Genomic DNA, 19,542 nt, shown 5'->3' with positions numbered 1-19,542 from the left:
AGTCTGTGCTTTCTCTTCCAAGCCTTCAGCCAGGCAAGACCAGCAGCGCTGCCTCTTTCTTAGCCAGCTTCACTGTCAAATTCCGCCTGCAAAACACGCTCAGAATGATGGTCGTTGGCTGAAGTTATGGCTAATACAGCCATAACGCATCTCATTTACAACTAAATCCCCTCCAGTGTTTTTGAATGGCCCAGAAAGAGGATGAGAAAGAGGCCCCAGCATGATGTTAATGTTTCATGGATGATAGAGCGCAAAGCTAATAGAGGAAATTACACTCAAAATACACAAACCAAAGCATAGAAGGGAATGTAGCTTAAATGAAACAAGCATACCACTGCAAACATGACTGTGTTTTCTTCATCCACCTCTCCAAAGCCACATTAATTTCCTCAGAGTAAAAAGAGCACATAGCTTAATCCATGCCTGCTCAGATAATACAAACCATGTAGTATGGTGTAGGAACACGTTTTCCTTTTTCCTTCTCTTCAAAGAAACTCAAACCAACTTTAAGCTTCTGCTCACAGTCTTGTTAACTTCAATGCATATTATCTCTTTGCTTTTGTATTCTCTATAATGACTAAGGCTTCTTATCTCTCCAATAACACACGTATAGGAATCCACAACAAGAAGGAGTAAGCTGTTTATGTTGCCCAAACGCCTTCACAGCCAGCATGATGGACAAAAGTGCTTACAGAGGTTTAAATACCCACACAGTGCAAACAAATAAGCGGTAGAGAATCCATTAAAGTAGGGAGGAGGAAAGGTTTTTTCTATGAACAAAGTATCCAAAATCTAATTTTCCTAAGTTTGTACTGTTTAATTATTCAGAAGAGATGGAAGATTACTATTTAGCAAGTTACTGACCAGAACTACCAAACCAATTATCCTATTGATAGATTACTGAGTTCACACGTTATGACTATCTGAGCCATGTCTTTATGAAAAAGTTAAATATTTGCCATTCAGTAGTTGGCACCATAAGGTGAATGGGGGTCTGGAGGTCTCCCCAAGAACATTTTTTGCACCAAACATTTATTTTCCTGCATTCTGATGAATTTTTATGCACCAATTTGTGCACAATATCTGCCATTTCTTATTACAACTTAGTGATGTGTCCTCTTCTGTCTTTTAAATCTAATTTTAGAGTTCAACAGGCACATTGTCCCACAGTTATAAATACATTGATTTGAAAACATGTGAACTTTAAGAGTTCTTATGTTTCTGTACTCTAACCCTGCCGAATTCCTATTGATGTTCATATGTAATGACATTACTGGATTTACTCTAGTTTTGTTTATAGAATTGTGCAAAGAACAAAATAGGCAAATTCAGACATAATCCAGAATGTGATTATTCTGTGAATTAGCCAGATTTCTCATTTTCATCTGCTGTCTCTGAGCAACATAGAGCCAAACACATTAAGAACACAATGACATGCTACATTAACCTGCTGAATGGCTGCATGCACTTATATAAAATAAAGTGAATGAAAGTTTTTATGGACATAATGACAAAGAACATCATGGCTTTATGTTTAAGTCAGTGATGCCATGGTTACTCAGATAAAAAAAAAAACTCTTAAATAAATATTGTAATGCAAGTCAGCAGATAGCCTTGCTTAGGCAATAGATTAAATGTTGATAGATTAAGTGTTTAAAGTCCCAATGGTGGTGACATTTGTGAGTGGGGTTAACCTTTAGGCTAAACAAAATTGACCAAAGTCAATAATTGAAGCAGTGGAGCAAAAAATCACAAAGTCTCAGAAGATCCCTCTTAATCTGATGTTTTAAATTTCTTGTCTTCTTTAATAAAATGTAAAAAAAGAAAAAAAACGATTTCTTCTTTATAATAATGTAAAAGGGGATACACAAGTCTGAAGAGAAAATAAACAATGTATTGATCATTCCTTTATGCTCCTTTCAAACACCATAGGCACCACTTGAGGAGATTGTTTTTCAGTATCTTAATATAAAAGTGCCCTTTTGAAGTTATGCATTAGCTAGATTAAAGTATAAAATATTAACTCTTTTAACAGCTTTTCTTAATGTGGGAGACTCTGGAAGAGAAAAACATTAAAGGCCAAAACCAATGCAGTAAAGGTTAAGTTTTCCTGAATGCAACTCCCTCGAATGGGCTTTGCTCCAAAAAAACAACTCAAGACTGTCTTTGAGCTTCCTGCCAAGAGAACGCCTGTGTTTCAAACTCCATAGGACTTCTTTGTTTAAAAAAGGGCTTACTGAACAATTGGTAACTTCCAACCATGGACTTAATTTGACCTAAACACTTTAGTTAAAGGAGCAATATGTAACTCAGACACTACGTGTCTATTGTTGAAGTTGGTTCAACAGTCCAAATTTGAAAACATTGGACAGAGATGTCTCCCCCCACCACCACCTCCCTAGAATCGATGTGCATGCAAGTTGCCATGTCGCGGACGGGAGCTTCTGTGTTCGGGCTCGAAACCTTTCTGCGTTTTAACCTCTCTCCATTTTTTAAAAGTATCTCCAATATTTATACTTGAAAATGTCAAGGCTTTTGACATAGCATGTTTGCTTAAAGGGGCTATATGTAACTTTCAAAAATACTGCGTTTGTAGTGACACAGCAGGCCATTAGGTAAACTGCACCAGTAACCTGTTGCTCGCTCTCGCTTGCGTGCTCGTCATACGTGCTCGTACGTACACAAACGAGCATCATCATCGGCAATGAAAAACTGGATATTTACCGGCATAATGTTTACAGAGGAGGTAAGTGGTCAAACACATGTGAAAGTCTGTGAAGGAGTCTGTCTTGTGCTTGAGGCCGGTTGTTTATTTGTACTAACAGATTCCATATTAGATTCATTCTCCATCCTACAAACTCCATCGGCAGGCACTGGCTGAGAGCGGGAGTGTGTGATGAGTTTGTCCGCCTTATAGAGCTCTTAGGGCGGATAAAAGTGTGTGGAAGGCGGCCTCTGGCTGTAGCGGGAGTGTGCGGGAGTTTGTACTGTTGATCTCTGTAAGCGGAGCGGAGTGAGGAGGACGTCGAGAACACGCATATAACATCACTTCCTGGAGCTTTCGCGGAAAATACGACCCAGGTAAAACTTTTACACAGGCAACACAGATAGACAGTGAACATCTACTTTTTCACATCAGTTAACCGTTCGCTTATTAATGGGCGATAAAAAACAATTTATACATGTAAAAAGTTACATATAGAACCTTTAATGTCTGATTACATGGTAAGATATAATTTAGTAGATATCTTACATATTGGACCTTTAAGTTCATTAGAACAAAGCTTATATAATGTTTAATCAAAGTGTGATCCTAAGAGGACACTTTAAGTATTGTAGCTGATTCGATCTCTGCTCGGGACTGTGCAGTCAAGTGCTGACTTCTCATTTAGCTTTGATGTACCTCTAATGACACAGTCAGACTTGAATTTGCTTTCAATTAGTTTCTATGTGGAGCAGGGCAAACTAGCCAGTTATGAGCTAGGGAGTGGGATTGACCTCAATCAGGTATATTGTTCGTTTGTATCCCTGTTTGATGTATTTGCAGAGCAGGACACATGTCCGTTGATCTGTTACTGATTATCAAAGTTCATATGTTTCTTTATTATTGAAACATATAACTTCCAGTAAATTAGGTTCCGTTAACATTATTCATATTACTTGAATTCACTTTCGCCAACTCAAATCAGCTGACCTCATTTGCTCCTGACTCTCTGAAGAGACTGCAGACACTGTTGTTATTTTCAACTGACACATCTGTATCATGTGTAATGTCGGGCATGGAGGGGAGAGAAAGAAAGTCCCAGTTCTACTCAAGCTGTCAATGGTGCCTCTATGCACACCAAAGCTAGCCATGGAGTTCCACAAGGTTCAGTGCTTGGACCAATTCTCTTCACCTTATACATGCTTCCTTTAGGTAATATTTGTCTCGATTGTGGGAAAACAAGGGAGGACGACCCAAGTGCAGAACAACTAAAAATATTTATTTAAACGAAAAGTCAAAAATAAGATTTGCTACTCAACAAAAACGTAACAAAGGGAGCCACAAGGAATCACAGGCGCACAAGCAAAACTTAAATCTGACAAGGACCAACATAAGACAATGAACTGACACAGAAGAGAAGAAACGAAGAGACTAAATAGACACAGGGGTAATCAAACACAGGTGAGACTAAAGACACAGGTGAAGACAATGAGGGCAATCACACGGGAGGGAAACACACAGAGGCAGGAATGAACAAAAGACAAGAAACACTGAGGACAACTACAAAATAAATACATGAAACACTGAAGACACTGTTAAACTCAAGAATTAAACACCAAGACACACTAGAACATAGGGGGAAACACCAAGGAAGAATGAGACCTAAAAGATAAATACATCTAAACTGTGAAAAACAAAACTAAACAGACCAAATCATGACAATATTATGAGGAAACACTCAATCAATTTGCGTTATTATTTAGATGATACCCAATAATATGTATCATCAGTGAAGCCAGATGAAACCAAACAGTCATGTAAACTAGAAACATGCCTTAAGAAAAAAAATCTCATGATTCTTGTGCTACTCACATTGAATCGCTCATAATAAAATACCAAATACCTACATATAAATAAACAGTCTTTTTCTTGATGGTCTTGTTTACTTTTCATAGAGGCATCAATATTAATTTCAGTCTCTTTCATTTACAGCTAAAAACTCCTCACAGGAGCTTTAAGAAAAAACAAAAAACAAATGTGAATATTAAGTTCCACTAGGTTTTTGGTCCTTTTTACTACATCTATGCACAATGGAGACTTGGAGCTGTCAAGCAGAGATTGTGTCTCTAACACTGACTGACGTAAAAATGCTGCAATGCGCCTACTCTAACATTCCCTCTGACTCGCTGGATAAAAATGTAGCTTGTGTATGGATAAAGGAATGTGTGAAAGTAATCACCACTGCATTGATATATAAATAAAGAATAGCACTGATCTTATTTTAGATCTCCCTCTATAGTTCAAGCTTGTTAAGCACACACATTACTAGACACAAACCTCCCACCCTTCCCCAAACCCTCTGCACTGTATGATGCACTAATTGGTGAAGTGATATGAGGCCGCTTGAAAAAAATTGACAGATACAGTATGATATCTCTCACAGGAAGCCCTGAGGTCACATCAGCCAATCAGAGGGGCTAAATGCTCAGCTGGAGAGCAGCTATTATGTGCTATGATCCCACACAGAAGCATTGTGGTGAGCAGATGGATGACCAGGGTGTCCTCAGTTTCCCCAGCTCACCATCCTTTGATATCTCATGACTGCTACCATGGACACGGAGGATGAAAACACTAATTTGATTAATTATGAAAAATATGTTCTCTGTTTCTCACACTCACACACTACAAAAGGTTTGGAGAAACATGATATATTTACAGTAAGAGCATTCTTTATGCAGTCTGTATTCTTTCGTGTGGAGTTTAAAGCCTCGTTGTGGTCTTGTGATGATGATGCACTCCTTGGATGGATTCTGCTGGCTTAGATGTATTCTTAAAGGATGAAAGAGATAAGGGTAGACTGCAGAGGGAGAAAGAATGCGCCAGCTTCTCATTACAGCAGGCTTTACCAGCCGACTCCATGATGCTGTATAATATGAAGGATTGTGAGAAAAGAGTTTCTATTCTAAGAAAGAGTCAACATCTGCAACGGTAAATTATTTAATGCTGGAACCTCACTCGCCCTCCTGAAGTTACCTCTTCTTATTCTGCTTCTTTAAATCATATTTCTCTCTGTTTTTTTTTTTTAAATTGCTTAACTCAAACACTTAATCCTATCATTTTGATGATGTGCATTTTCTAAAAAAAAAAAAAAACATGCTTCAGCACATTTCATGGCCCCAAGTTCAATAATTTAAAATCACACCTCCAGATATGTCAAGTGAAAAAAAGTGCTGATGCTGGTGTCTTCTTGTGTGTTTACTGAGTGTATACAGAGAAGGGGTGCTGTGTCCATGCTTAATTAAATGCATTTCTTTAAATTACAGAGCAACAAAACGGTCTTAGATGTCATAACATAAACACAGTTTAACACAATATGCAGTTTAATTGATCACTAATATTAGAATGTCTATACTTTGAGACATTTTCACTGAAGGAAGGTATTGGCATTCTTCATTTAAAGCAGTCCAGTATGAAGGAATCTTTGTAGTCATTTTTGTCGCATTTGACTTTTCAGTGGATGTCATTTATAGAAAGTGTTTGTCTTTGCAATTTTTGTCACCTTGCTGTTGTGTTTGTTTGTAGATGCCATGCATAAACGTTTCTAGCCTTGGCTTATTTGCAACCCCTGTCCCTGGCTAGGCTTTTAGGATTAAAACAGAATTATCAGACTGAAAGAAAATACAGATGCTATACAAACACAGGCATTATGAACTCAATACAAACAAGGGACTTATTAAGATTAAACAGTAAAACGATTATTCTAAGAGGAAATGTTCAATGTTCACAAACTTGCTTCAGTTTCAGCCACTGTTTCACTTAAAAACCTTGAACTCTGTCAGTTTTTTTAAATTTCAGATAGTAATGTGTTCCAGAGGTGTGTTCCTCTTACTGAAAACGATGGCTGACCAAATGTAGTTCTGCGTTTTGGTGCTCTGCAGTTTCCACCTGATGTAGCCCTTGCTCTGATTACGCTGTTTGGTTTGTTTACCAGCTGACAGATTGTTTCTGAGGTTTGTTTACACATTTAAAAATCAGAATTAAAAAAGAAAAGTTGACAAAACTGTCAAAACTCAGTGTATTTGTATTTCATGAGGCAATGGTTCCATTGTTATATCTATTTTGACTTGAGTAAATGATAGCCTTGGATTGGCGTGTATTTCAATCAAGATGAAACAGAATCTTTGATTAGCTGGTTCTGCTGAGAAACTAGATCTTCACGCCCACTCTACTCTCCCTACGACCACCACAACAAATTATTTTTTCCTGTTTGGTTTTCTATCCTAGTTTGATCCCTATACGGCTGTGACTCAGATGTAACTTTAACAGTATGCTGTTATGTGTCTGACACTGCCAGTATAATTTTATTGATTTTATAAATGGCGATGAAATGTAGAAAAAAGCTACCAGGGCAGTTTGTCATGTTTGTATGTTTTAAATCCTCACTGCAGTTAGACTATGCAAGGCCGATCAACCGTGAACAGGAACTGTACAAGTCCAGATTTATTTTTAAAGCAAAATTACTTCTTGATTAAGTTAAATGCATCTATAAGTGAGCTGTATTGGTATCCATGCTGGGGAAATGTTTAACTTAATGGTGGCTATTTCAATTTAGAATTCAACTCTTCGTCCTCTCTTAAAATCTGATGGCACTGTGAATAGTTTGAAATCTCTTTAACCAGTTAACTAACTAGAATCAAATTTTCTCTCAATCTGGACTCTAATAAAAGTGCAATTGGCTCCCCATTTTCAGCTGTTGTGGTCCAGATGGTGCAGAGAAAATGAACAATGCATTTGTCAAGTAAGCTGCTCCACATAATAGACAGAGTTGTGGTGAGAGATAACACTAACACCTCAATTGGAAACTTTTTTGCTGATATGGGTTGTTTCTTTTCAACAATAGAAGGGCTACCTTCTGTTCCTCTGGTGCCTACTCTTTGAAATAAGTGGTCTAACAAATTGCAGATGAAGATGTGGGTGAGTCAACTCTAATATTTAATAATAAAGCAAGACTTTTCGGTGGACAAGAAAATCTATAAGTAAGGACGATAACATTCATAGTTAAGAGAAGAGCCACTCCAACACAAAGCTTCTGTATCACCAAGCTAAAGTAAGTGATGGCTCTAAAAATAGTGAAGTAAAAAAATATGGATTTGTTTAGATGGAAAAATGCTAAAAACTGTTGAACACATTTCAGTTTTATGCTCTTACACTGGCTATGAAATGAATCCAAATAACTAACTTGCATAATTGTTATTGGTTTTGTGCACACCAATGTGTCTGTTTAAATCGAGCCTTTGTCAGTCTCAACATACGTCTCTCTGTAAATTAAAAAAAAAGTTTAATGTCTGATGTCTAAATGTTTTTATACAGTAAATGACAGAACCTTGGATTCCAATGTGTTTATTTTGGCTGCTATAATGTCTTCTTTCAGTTTTTCTCTAACTCTAAGTGAGCAAAGAAAATATTCCGCACGGATCATCATTTATTCAGTGAACTCAGAGACAGGAAAGCATCTCCCTCCAGCAGCCCTGAATTTAAAAAAAAGGGTGATTTCATATACTATTTTTAAAACCAGCAATGCTTCATTATGTATCCAGAACAGAAGCTACTGTTCTTTTACCAATTGGTGGTCAAGTGTCTGTTAAAGTAACGGCTGAAACACGACCCCCAGAGTTGCATCACCCTAATGCATAAAGTTCTGTGTTAAGTGTATTTTATTCTCTGGTGGCTGACTTGATAAGAATCCTTGACTACTGGGTATCATTTATATTAGTTTAAAACCTCACCCTGATAGTGATTTGTTCTCATATAACAGATTAACTTCCCAAACAGGATTTCCAAGGTAAGCATTGAGGAAGTGACCTCACTGTAGTTTCTTCCTACTCTTCTAGCCGCAGAGCGCCATTCAGTACAAAGTCTAGTTTAGGGTAATGAGGCTTTCATTAATTGCAATTGCAATTTCCAATATAATAAAGGGTTGCTGACCTATATAATCTCTCTATATAATGAACGCATAAAAAGCCCCCAAATGATCCTTTAAAAAAAAAAGTGACTTCTAAGACACATATTCATATCTCTTGTCCACATGTTGAGGTGAAAGGTTCAGACTTGACGTAGAAAAACACTCCTATCACTGCAGTAGAAATGGTAAGAATCCCACATCCTGACAGGTGACTGTCATTTAGCTGAGTGCTGTCGAAGCGTCCGTCGTTATGACAGCCATGCCTGCTTACTCAGGTTCAAATTTATACAGCTTGCTTTTGTTTCAATTTGTTATTCTGTACATTTTCAATTGACAAAAACTCTTAAATGAGCACGTACATTAAACATGAACATAATTGCCAAGATGAGAAATAAAAGAGGCATCCCTTCCTTTGTACCACGCAGCATTCAGCTGCTTAATAAGCTCTGATTATACTAAACTTGGCACTCTGCACTTAACTGTATCTGCTACTTGACCTCCCTTACATGTGATCATGCAACACTTTAATGTTGTATTTTAGTGATGCATTTTTATTCATATTTTACCATGTTATTATGAGCTGTCCAGTATGGTTGTTGATGTCTTTTGTCTCTTTTGTGTTATCATGCTAGTAAACCTACGGGCATCAGCAGCTGGGAGCAAGTGGGAAAAGGAATAAATATTGCATCTGCTATTCTTGTCTCCATAGTTCAAACCTGACCTCCTGACATGTTTGTAAATTAAACGAACACATTATAAATCCAATTTTTGCATGTAATTCTCTTTTGCACACCTTGACATGGATACATGTACATTGTGTTATCAGCAGACCTATTCTCAGTTACCCCTGCAGCCACATACAGTACTTGCAGGGCTCTGTTCGTTGCTCCAGTTATGTCGAACTAGTGAGGGGGAAGCCCTGGTGTACCGCAGCTAAAAGCCAAGTCCCACCATAGAATGAATAATGAATACAGATTCCCTATCCAGTCTATCCGCATACTAGTTCAAAGGCATCCTACAAGTCCATGCATAAAGCAACAAGACACACAACTCTATGCTAATGGCTCTCAATACTAGGGGCTGGACGGAGCTTACTGAGCCATGCAAATGTTCCAGTGCTGAGGATGAAGATGTCAGATGATGGGGATGTGATGAGTAACTGCTAAGTGTTTGTGGCAGGCCGGGGCTGGCCAGGGAAACACTACATGTACGTCAGGGCACCAGCAGCATCCAGAGCATACACACACACCAACCCATAAACTACTGGAAGCACAAGTCGTCCCAAGGGATGCCTGGACATTTCCTTGATGCTGAGTGATGCTAACGACCTCCCTGGCCCTACAGGACCGAGACATGAGCATTGGTTGAGGCTGTCACAAGAGATACCATATCACTGCCGACCACCCACTTATATATCTTTTACTGCAGTGGGGCCTCAGGTATAATACAAATCCACCATTATCCGGGATGTTTGAAGGTACACATCCTGCATGTCTGGCTCACTAATACCTGGATGGAGGCAGTTAACTCACAATAAGCATAGACACCTTGGTGTCTTAATATAAAATAAAAGCCCTCATTCTGACTGTTTTATTAATTTTGTGTATCTAAACAACCATTCAGTGTTTTTTTTTTAAAGTGAGGAAGTAGATAACAATAACAAGGTTTTTCAAAACTTCAAATTTTGTACCACCCCTGTCTGGAGAGTGTTTTTATGGACAACAGAGGTTTCCAAGTGCAGCACTTTTGCTCTGATCTGGTGCAGCAGGAAACACACTGCCAAACTACTGAATAGGAAGTAAAGCAAAAGGAAGAAAAGTAAAATGTTTTCCCAGAGGGTGTCTGTGTTAATTCACTACGCTGCTGTATACGCATGCCCTGTACAAATATGCGACGACTACTGAATAGTCCCTACCAATTTTATTATAAAACACCTACACGGATCTCTGAATGCTGAGGGATCATTCCTATGAGACAGCTATGACCGTTAGAGACTCCAGGCTGCAGTTTAGTTCCCAAACTTCACTGACAGACCTGAATGTTACACACAGTAACCCAAGGCTTCATGATTACATTGTTGTGTTTGTTCATGACAATGCAAGAGGCTAAATGTGAACAGTCTTTTAGCCTTTTTCCTGATTAGTCTGAAAACTAAAGCCTGGTTATCAGAAACGGAAACAGCCCTCTGTTAGTGAGCCCATCAAAGGGAAATATTTTCTTTCATGCAACTCAGAGAGAGAAAGGAAAACTTCAGTTAACCTTCCTCTGGGAGGGTATTGTATGTGTTTGAGTCTGTCTTTTTTTTTTTTTTTTTTTCTTATGTCACTCCCTGACTTTATCCCCTGCCTCTGTTCTGCCTCTCTTGCTTTCACTTTGTGTTGATATCCTCCAGCGCTTCTCTCTTGATCCCTCCACCCGCGTCTCCTTCATTTCCACACCAACCTCTGCTCCTTTATGCCTCTTTGCATATGAATCTGTCATAATGCAGGCTCCTCGGTGTGACAAGAGCCTGTAGGAATCCCATTGGGAACATTTCCCAGAATCCCTAAACGGCAACCCTAACCCCAAAAAAAAAAAAAGAGAGATTGACCCAACAGCTACAGAGTAGCTTCAGTGAAATCCTTCAGGTACTGAAAGGTGAACTCAGCTCTGTGCTGTTGTAATTTCTTAACTTCAATTATATCAAAAAGTTCATATCCACTAAACTTTCTTTTTAAAGGTGAAAATTCTAACTTCATACTCTGGCAAAAGAGCTGTTTAAGGGACCAGCTCACCCTCTCTGCAGGAGTGAAGTGTCTAGTTTAATTACAACTGAACAAGTGTTCAATGTCATGCATGGGTGGAGGTCACTACCTCTGCTTCGCCTCTCAGACCCTGACAGACGAAGCAGTGAACAGGAAAGGGCTATTAGGAGACACACTGCAGGAAATCTTCCCATTTTCAAGGTAGAGGAAGTACATTTTTTTGGTAACAACATGAGTTAGGTGATAAAATGTGCTCACTGATTTGGCTCAGTCACTAGTACTGCCACTTCACATCATTGAGGTTCTGGAGATGTGCCTATGTGCTATATGCAGTCCGACATCCTTTGAATTATGTATTTTTAGTTTGATAATGCACCTCACTATTTATAAGCAAAGCCAATGTTAAGTGCTCCACAGAAAATAATGTGACCTATAAAGAGCAATCCTCATCTCCGGCACTTTTAGTTTTCTTGTCAGTTAAGGGCTCTGACCTTCTAGATTTCAGAAGGAGCAGATACAAGGTGGCTTAATGTTGAGAAGTCAGCCTGTATTCAAATGCCCCTAGCACACATTACATTTACTGAGGATAAAACCATGGAGGAAACCCTTGGAAGGGGGTCAAAAACGACTTTTATTGCATGGAGAGAGGTTCAATAAACTTGTGGTCTTTCGAGGGACATATCAACATGATCAAGCATTGCTCATGTAAAAAATGTTGAACCCCTGTAATTGGATAAGGGATATAAAAGAGCGAGGAATTTAACAATATGTATATTATGTTAAGTCTTTACAACACCCCTGCCCGTGTATGAAAACACAACAAAAAACAACATGACAGAGGTTTGTGTATGTGGTTAGATAGGAGAGCAATGCTGAAAACAATTCAAGACAGGAGTTTTTTCTCCTTTCATAAGTTCTCTCTCGGGTAAATGCTGTATTCTGTATCTTGTAACTCAAGAAAGCCATCACTCCCAACAGCTACATTAGTCAAACCTCATACTTTGAGTTTGTTTACTTGATTTTTTTGTTTGTTTATGGTAGGTGTTTTCTGCTTTTTTTCCCACTAAAGATGGGGTTTTTTTTAAATATGTTTGGCGAATTACTTTTTTATATTGTTTTGTAACATTATAAAGAATATGCAATAACTGGAATATGTATGTGCTTAACTTTGCCCAATAAGCAAAGTGATTTTTAAATGTATTTTATTGCCTCGTCCACAAATTATTGACGTAAAGCCTCGCTCATGAAAATAACCTTTAGTCAAGAAATTGGAGAACTGTTATCTGCAGTGGAGAGTGGAATGTTGTGTTTTCTGTTAAGGAAGGAGGTCATTACCGATTGGTAATTACCAAGGGGGATTAAGTTGATGACAATGACAGGAAATTAAACACTGACCTCATTAAAGTTGGCCACCTCCTCGCAGTTCTCAGCCACACGGCTGAAGAAAGGCAGACCTGTAGGTTTAAGAGGAAATAAGAGGTTAAAAAGGGATCGATAGTTCACTATGGCAGTCTACTTACGCTGTTTTTTCAGTGTAAGTAGGAGGACACACAGAATAATTAATTTATTAATAATACAGAACAAGCGAAAACTCATCAATCTTGGTATTAATCTTAAACAACATGCCTTGTTAGACTTATTAAGTTTGATGATCCTTCATGACACTGTTACTTTATATTTCTTGTATTTCCCTTTGGTTGGATTTCTATTTTCTTTACAGTGCACATACTGGTGATCTCTTCTTGGGTAATAGCAGAAGTAGATCATGTTTCCAAGACTAAATGGAACATTTTACAGATATTACAAAGTTTTGTTGGGATATTTTTCTGTGGGCACTTTTACTTTAGGGACGTTGGGCATACTTGTCTCACTGCTGTCGGATTCAGTTTTTAAAAATGAATGTACGCATATACGTACATTAGTCAGCATGAAGAGGCTCCCACTATTGTCTTCAATCTGTTTAACATATGCCACATTAAAGGCAAGTGAAAAGACAAATGACTGCCTTTAGTAGCTTGAAGAAATGCACAAATGAGATGAGCTGTGTGGAGAAGCAGAAGACGTAAAAGAATAATTAACTGGCTAAAATTTGTCTCAGTTCACCAAAGCATTTCACAGAGAAACACCAGAGAGAGGGACTTTCTGTAGAACCAAAATAACATGAAAGAAGCCAGGTTAAAGAAAACCAAACTGTCCACATGGCCTTCTCGAATGGACAACATTAATTTGTCAGTACGGTGCAAAGTATACACAAATCATAAAGCAATTCAATGATCTGGCTCACTCACATGTGCCTCAGCATGTCACCTGGTTGCTTTGTGACGCTTATGAATGGAGCTGGACTGCTGTGCGCAGCCTGCTTTGTTTCATTTGTTTGATTTGCGTATCTGAAGCGTTTGTGTGGGTGTTGATGTTTGTTTGGGTGCATGTGGACAGCTGATTTGTACTGACAGACACACTTTCATACACCACACAGAGACTTACTAAGCTATAACCTCTGTCAGTTTGGGTTTTACAACCACAGAGTAAATACTGTCTGAGTTTAAATACAGAAAAGACCGAAAAAAAAAAATGAAATGCTGTTAACCTTCATACAATTTTACCAATTCATGCTTTCTATTTGTCTTTCCGCCTTTTTTTTACTCCCCAATCGGTGCAGCCTTTTAAAACCCACATCCATTGAAATCATTTTTTTAGAAAATAAAAACTGCTTGAATCTAAAAAGGGAGTGGGACAATATTCCTCCTACATTATTGAATGAAGAGGCGATAAAAACATCCAACTGAGACGTGGGTTTGGAGATGTACCTCGTGTCAGACTTATGTAAGGTGCTCCACACCACACCAAAACAACATTCTGCTAATCTTTTTGTCTTCTGGCCTTGATGAGAAATAAAGCGATTGAGAGTCGGGGGAAGGGCAGCATTGAAAAAAATGTAACTGCAATAAAATGGACAAGAATGCAGAGTATATTTTATGTGAGCAGAATATTATATTATCAGGAGAACACCACGAGCGAGTGAGAGGGGGTTACAACATTTATATCCTGTGACCGTTGCACAACCGGTGACTATCTGCACGCAAGCGCTACGATCTCCATGAACATAAACTGCATCATGTTTTCTATTCATCAGTAGGTTCTTCTCTGCTCTTTTGTTGATACTGTGTCAGTATTTTTTTAATAGGAAAGGCAAATATTCCCATTATCGTAAAGCGGAGTGTGTTGCTTTGTCCGCCAATTCTGCGTCTAGCTGGGGATGTAAAGAAAAGCGTGCTACATTAAAGGAAAGGGATTTCAATAATTTAGGTTGGATGTAGAGCTGTAGATGTTTAAAACCAATGACTGGAGTTCAAAAGATGACTGTCAGAGAAGAAGCATTGATGTAAAGAGTCAAACAGAGGTTTTTTAAGTTATAGATAGCCGGCAAAAGAAGGCAGACAAACTGAAAGAAGAGAGCTTTCTGAGAGTATTTTAAAGGAGATATAATTCTTTAATTTTCTGATTGAACTCTGCAGTGTAGAGTGTGCGTGTGTGATCCTGCAACAAGCGATAGGCATAACATCTCTCTAGGGGTCATGTATGGTTCAGCATGCTCAGGGAGGGCATACACTTCCTGGCAAACCCCTTCCTCTGCAGACTAGAAGCTAAAAGCACTCAGGAAGCTCTACCGACAGTCTGTAGGGGGAAAGCAAGATACAAAACCCCTAAAGAAATTAAACAGGCCGTGGATGCAAGATAGACCCACTGTTTCAGTGCCACTGGTACTACTTAGCAGCATTGGATGCACCAACTCATAACATCCTATAGGTGCTCAACTGGATTTATGAAAGGGTACCATTAGCTGTGACATGGAGGTCTGTGTAAACCTCCTACGAAAAACCTCCCCAGACCATTATTGACCCAGGAACAAATCCTGCCTAACAGTGCAAAATAGAAAAAAAGATTATCCAGACTACATTACTGCCCGTTTTGGAATATGGAGACACGCTCTACACACACGCATCTGCTTCTGTCCTGAAGCCTTTAGATGCCCTATATCACAGTGCTCTTCGCTTTATCACAGGCGACAGATTTCGAACTCATCATTGTGACCTCTATCGATCTGTAGGCTGGTCCTCGTTGGGTCAACGAAGAAAGCAGCACAGTACTTTGTTTATTTACAGGGCACTCATTGGTCGACTTCCTCCTTACCTGACTAATCTCCTGTCTAAATCAAGCCACTCAACCAGAGGTTTAAAACTGAATGGGGAAAGATTGCTTTTAGTGTTGCTGCACCCATTCTGTGGAATTACCTTCAGAGGACAGCTAAGTTGCCCTCTATTGTTTCATTCAGCATTTTTAAAGATCTAGTATCCGAACTACCTCAGGAAGCAATTTGCAACTGTTTCACAATGTGAAATCATTGAAATGGTCATGGTTTGCATGTATGAGTATGTGTTTCAGTGTTTATGCCTCTATTGTTAACTGTTTATATGTTTATATTTGTGCTGTCTCTATTTTTGTATTGCTGCAGGGCACCAATGGAAAAGAGACCTCGGTCTCAGTGGGTCCTCCAAGCTAAAATAAAGGATAAATAAAAAAATAAATATAAAAATAATAATCATACAATTAATCCCCTTATAGAGTGATGTAGTAAAGTAGGCTAATAGCATTACTTAAATTGGTATTGAGTCCATCACCTGTTTGACCAAGAGATTGATTTAAAAACTGTAGGCCTACTGTTGTTTTGAGCGTACTTGTATAATATTAATGACATGTCTAGCTATACGAATAAATACATGATTATGTTCTCAAATGCTGAGCGTTAGTTTTATCCCACTTTACAAATTAACACAGTTTACACCACAACAAAGATGGCGGCAGCCCTTCGGCTAACGTTACCAGACTAGGAAACATACTGGCCACTTCGAAACCCGTTTCTACTTTTTGCATCAGTCTGAATCTTTTTTTCAATTCAGACAGTTGAGGAAGTATTTTGGAAGTTAGAAAAACCTTATAAAGAGCGGTAAGTGTTTTACAACCGGATAAAGCTGGTTTTAACGTTGGTTACCATCATGTAGGGGAACATCTTGCTGGCTAATAGGTGAGACGGCCCTAACTGGGGCAAACCAGACAGACAAAGTTTTATTTTTGGCAGCTAGCTTAACAGCTATATCTGTCATCTAAGTTGACTGCGAGAGCAAAAAGAAACTCTTCAGTTACTGAGAGACACGAATCCATATTAAAGATAATATTCCCCCGTCACTGCTGAACATACAAACAAACACCTGGAAGTTAATGAGTTTGGCACATCAAAGGAGATAATATTAAGTTGCGTCAAATGTCAAACTTGTTTCTACTGCCCCCAGGTGGCCTAAATCATCAGTAAGAGTGTTTTCTTCTTTTTCTTTTCGCTATAGAGTTAAAAAAAAAATTCCTTTTTTAACTGTTTACTCCTACTAAAATTTAAAAGATGACGTCATGTTTCATTTTGACAGCAACCAGAGAATTTGTATGAGTTGTCCGGAAGTTCTGACTAGTGGGTTTCTGTGGCACTAGATTCACAAGAAGAAGAAAGAAAGGACCGAACAACTTTAAGCAAACTACCTTTACAATAAGGTTTGTAATATTACAGAATGTGAGACTTGGGTGAACAGCTTTCAAAAGTTGTGACTCTGTTGCCTTCTGCTGGGCAACAATTTGGGTATAGGATGTGATCATTTATGATCAAAACCTTTAAAATTACCAAATAGTCAGACTTATGTTTAGGTCAGACATTCAAATTAGTAATAAAATACAATGAAATACAGGTGTGTGCCTTTTCAACATTGCAAACGTATTTTATGCTGACTAAATGATAGCTTCTTGGGGTTTTTTTGTAGCATTTTTTGTAAGAATTTGTGAACTCCTTCATAACTTCTGAAACTCTCAGATAGTATCACACAAAAATTATTTTACATAGGCAAACACTCGCGAAAGTATTTTTGCAAAAGCACAGATTTAATCTGAGACAGAAGGGCACAGCAGGAGGTCAACAAACCAACACACACATGTCATTACTTAGCTTGTTCGAAATTGCAAACACATAAACTGAAGCCACTGTGCTGACAGTAAGACCATGGGGGCAGAGCAGACGATCTAATCCTTGGCTTGGATTTCACGGTTCATGTAATATAAAAGACCCTGGTGAGTTAACTGCGGCACAACACCCCCACCCCTTTCTCCAGCTTTCTCCAGTGCAGACACAGTCACAGTGCGATGGATAGAGGACAATTTCGGGTGGTGGTCTTGCAATCCCACACAGTCCAGTACTGATGCTGACAGCAGCTATCAGAGATCAGCTGGGGATGTAACACCTGGCATGTGAGTGAACAGATCGCTGTCCAAGGTGCTGATACGCACACGCCTTTCTCTTCCTATGCCTTCCCCTTTTATGTTTATCCCTCGCACACACACACACACACACACACACACACACACATACACATACGCACACACGCGCGCGCGCACACACACACACACACACGCGCGCGCGCGCACACACACACACACACACACCTACACACACACACACACACACAAAGAAACGCATGAATGAATTCACTGAACTCCAACTCCAATTATCCCTATTATGGACAGCAGCACAGAAAGAGCTGCCTGTGTGTTGCATTATGATCCTTTGGGAGCTTTAAAACGCCAGAGAACAGGAGGATTGACAATTATCCCGAAGGAAAGATAAAGAATCCCCACCTCCCATCAGCCTCCCACACCAATGTGAAATCAATGCCATCAGCCTAGTCAATTATAACCCATACTGACCTCTTGCTCCTACTGCTTTATGAGTAAAATGATTCATTATGACTTTGATAAAGAGAGGTCGTTTTATTTGTAGGAATGAACTCACTTCTTCCCTTTTTGTGGGAATTCTAAATAATTTGATAATAATAATTTTCGTTCGTTTTCAATTAAGGAAAGCTTTTGTTCCATTATGTACCATCATCACGAAGAATGTAAGCATATATTTCAAATGTAGTTTGTTTTTATAGTAGCCTAATAATACATGAGAAGTCCTGCATAAAGGGGGTAGAACACGGAAACATATCACATAAAGTATCATAAGGGGTTGTTTTTTTTTGTGTAGTTTCAATTTGAATGTTTTAAAGACTGTAAGTCCCGTGTTTTCTCTTACATTGAACAAATCAGAGCGCGGCGCGTATCCGGTAACCATTCATCCAGGAGGGGTTTCCCCCAACTTTTCACTCAACCAGGGACGCGTATTTTCTCCAACGTAAATCAAATCGGGACACAGGACACGCAGGGGTATCCTGTCACAAAACATTCAGGCTCTCTCATAAACACGTTGCATTTTAAGATGTCCTACCTCTGAATGTAACTTTGGCGATCCTGTCACCTTTCCCCCGAAGGTGAGCGACCGTTTTCAGGTGAACCATTAGAGACATCATTAGTCCACGCTGGTCAGGGGGAGTAATTCTACTCCACACAGGTTAAACTTGAACCGGTTTGGTGCAATCTGTGTTAGTTGTTTCTTTAACTGAGCCCTTCCTTGCTTCTAGACCCATCAAATGGTTTTCCACAAAGGCAGCATGAAGAAGAGTTTGTTTTCTTAAATCTCACAAGAACAAAAATAGCGATTTAATCATAAGCTCCAGTGAACATTTTCTCTCCCTCCGTGCTCCGTGGCTGCTCGGTCTGTCGCGCATCTCTGGGCTGGCACTTGGTTTTACTCTGCTCGTTGTGCAGGAAGGGCGGGGGTGGTAGTGGTGGTAGTTGGGGGGTTGGCTTCAGCACTGTGAGTGCAGCACTGTGATTTGAGAGATATTCGGCTCCCCCTTTTCATTGAGAAAAAAAACAAAACATCCTCCCTGTTTTCATCACTGCAGTGCAGACTGCCAGGTAGGATTATTAGGCTATTTTTCAATGGATTTACAATGCATTGTGTTACATTACGAGTTATTTTCTAATAGGGTTTTCAGTTTGGCAGATAATAAAACACAGAGCTGACTTATCAGTGGGCTTTACATGCCTGTAAGACCTGGTATGTTTCTGTTAATTCTGCAAAGACTTGCAAAGAATTTCCAGTGACCTTAAAACTATATGAATTGCAGGAATTGCAATGTTATTATTTGGGACAG

General features: G+C 39.0%; 1 protein-coding gene across 13 annotated transcripts in view; it reads right to left on the bottom strand.

Moving 5' to 3' along the window:
* otofa (otoferlin a) overlaps positions 1 to 19,112 on the bottom strand; it is an 82,746-nt gene extending 63,634 nt beyond the window's left edge. For 8 of the 13 annotated variants that reach the window (XM_020632847.3, XM_020632848.3, XM_020632851.3 and 5 more), the window contains exons 1-2: positions 18,771 to 19,110; positions 12,806 to 12,864 (exon numbers count right to left, since the gene is read on the bottom strand). In XM_020632847.3, the coding sequence (XP_020488503.1) occupies positions 12,806 to 12,864; positions 18,771 to 18,852 (141 nt within the window). In that variant the 5' untranslated portion in view covers positions 18,853 to 19,110. Of the gene's footprint in view, positions 1 to 12,805; positions 12,865 to 18,770 lie in introns of all 13 variants that reach the window. The other 5 variants (XM_020632849.2, XM_020632855.2, XM_065963847.1 and 2 more) reach the window with 2 other exon arrangements.
* Between the last annotated feature and the right edge of the window lie 430 nt (positions 19,113 to 19,542).

Source organism: Labrus bergylta, chromosome 15 (assembly GCF_963930695.1).
Source record: "Labrus bergylta chromosome 15, fLabBer1.1, whole genome shotgun sequence".
NCBI lineage: Eukaryota > Metazoa > Chordata > Actinopteri > Labriformes > Labridae > Labrus > Labrus bergylta.
Note: the sequence above shows the minus strand (reverse complement) of the source record. Positions and strands in the feature narration are given on the sequence as shown.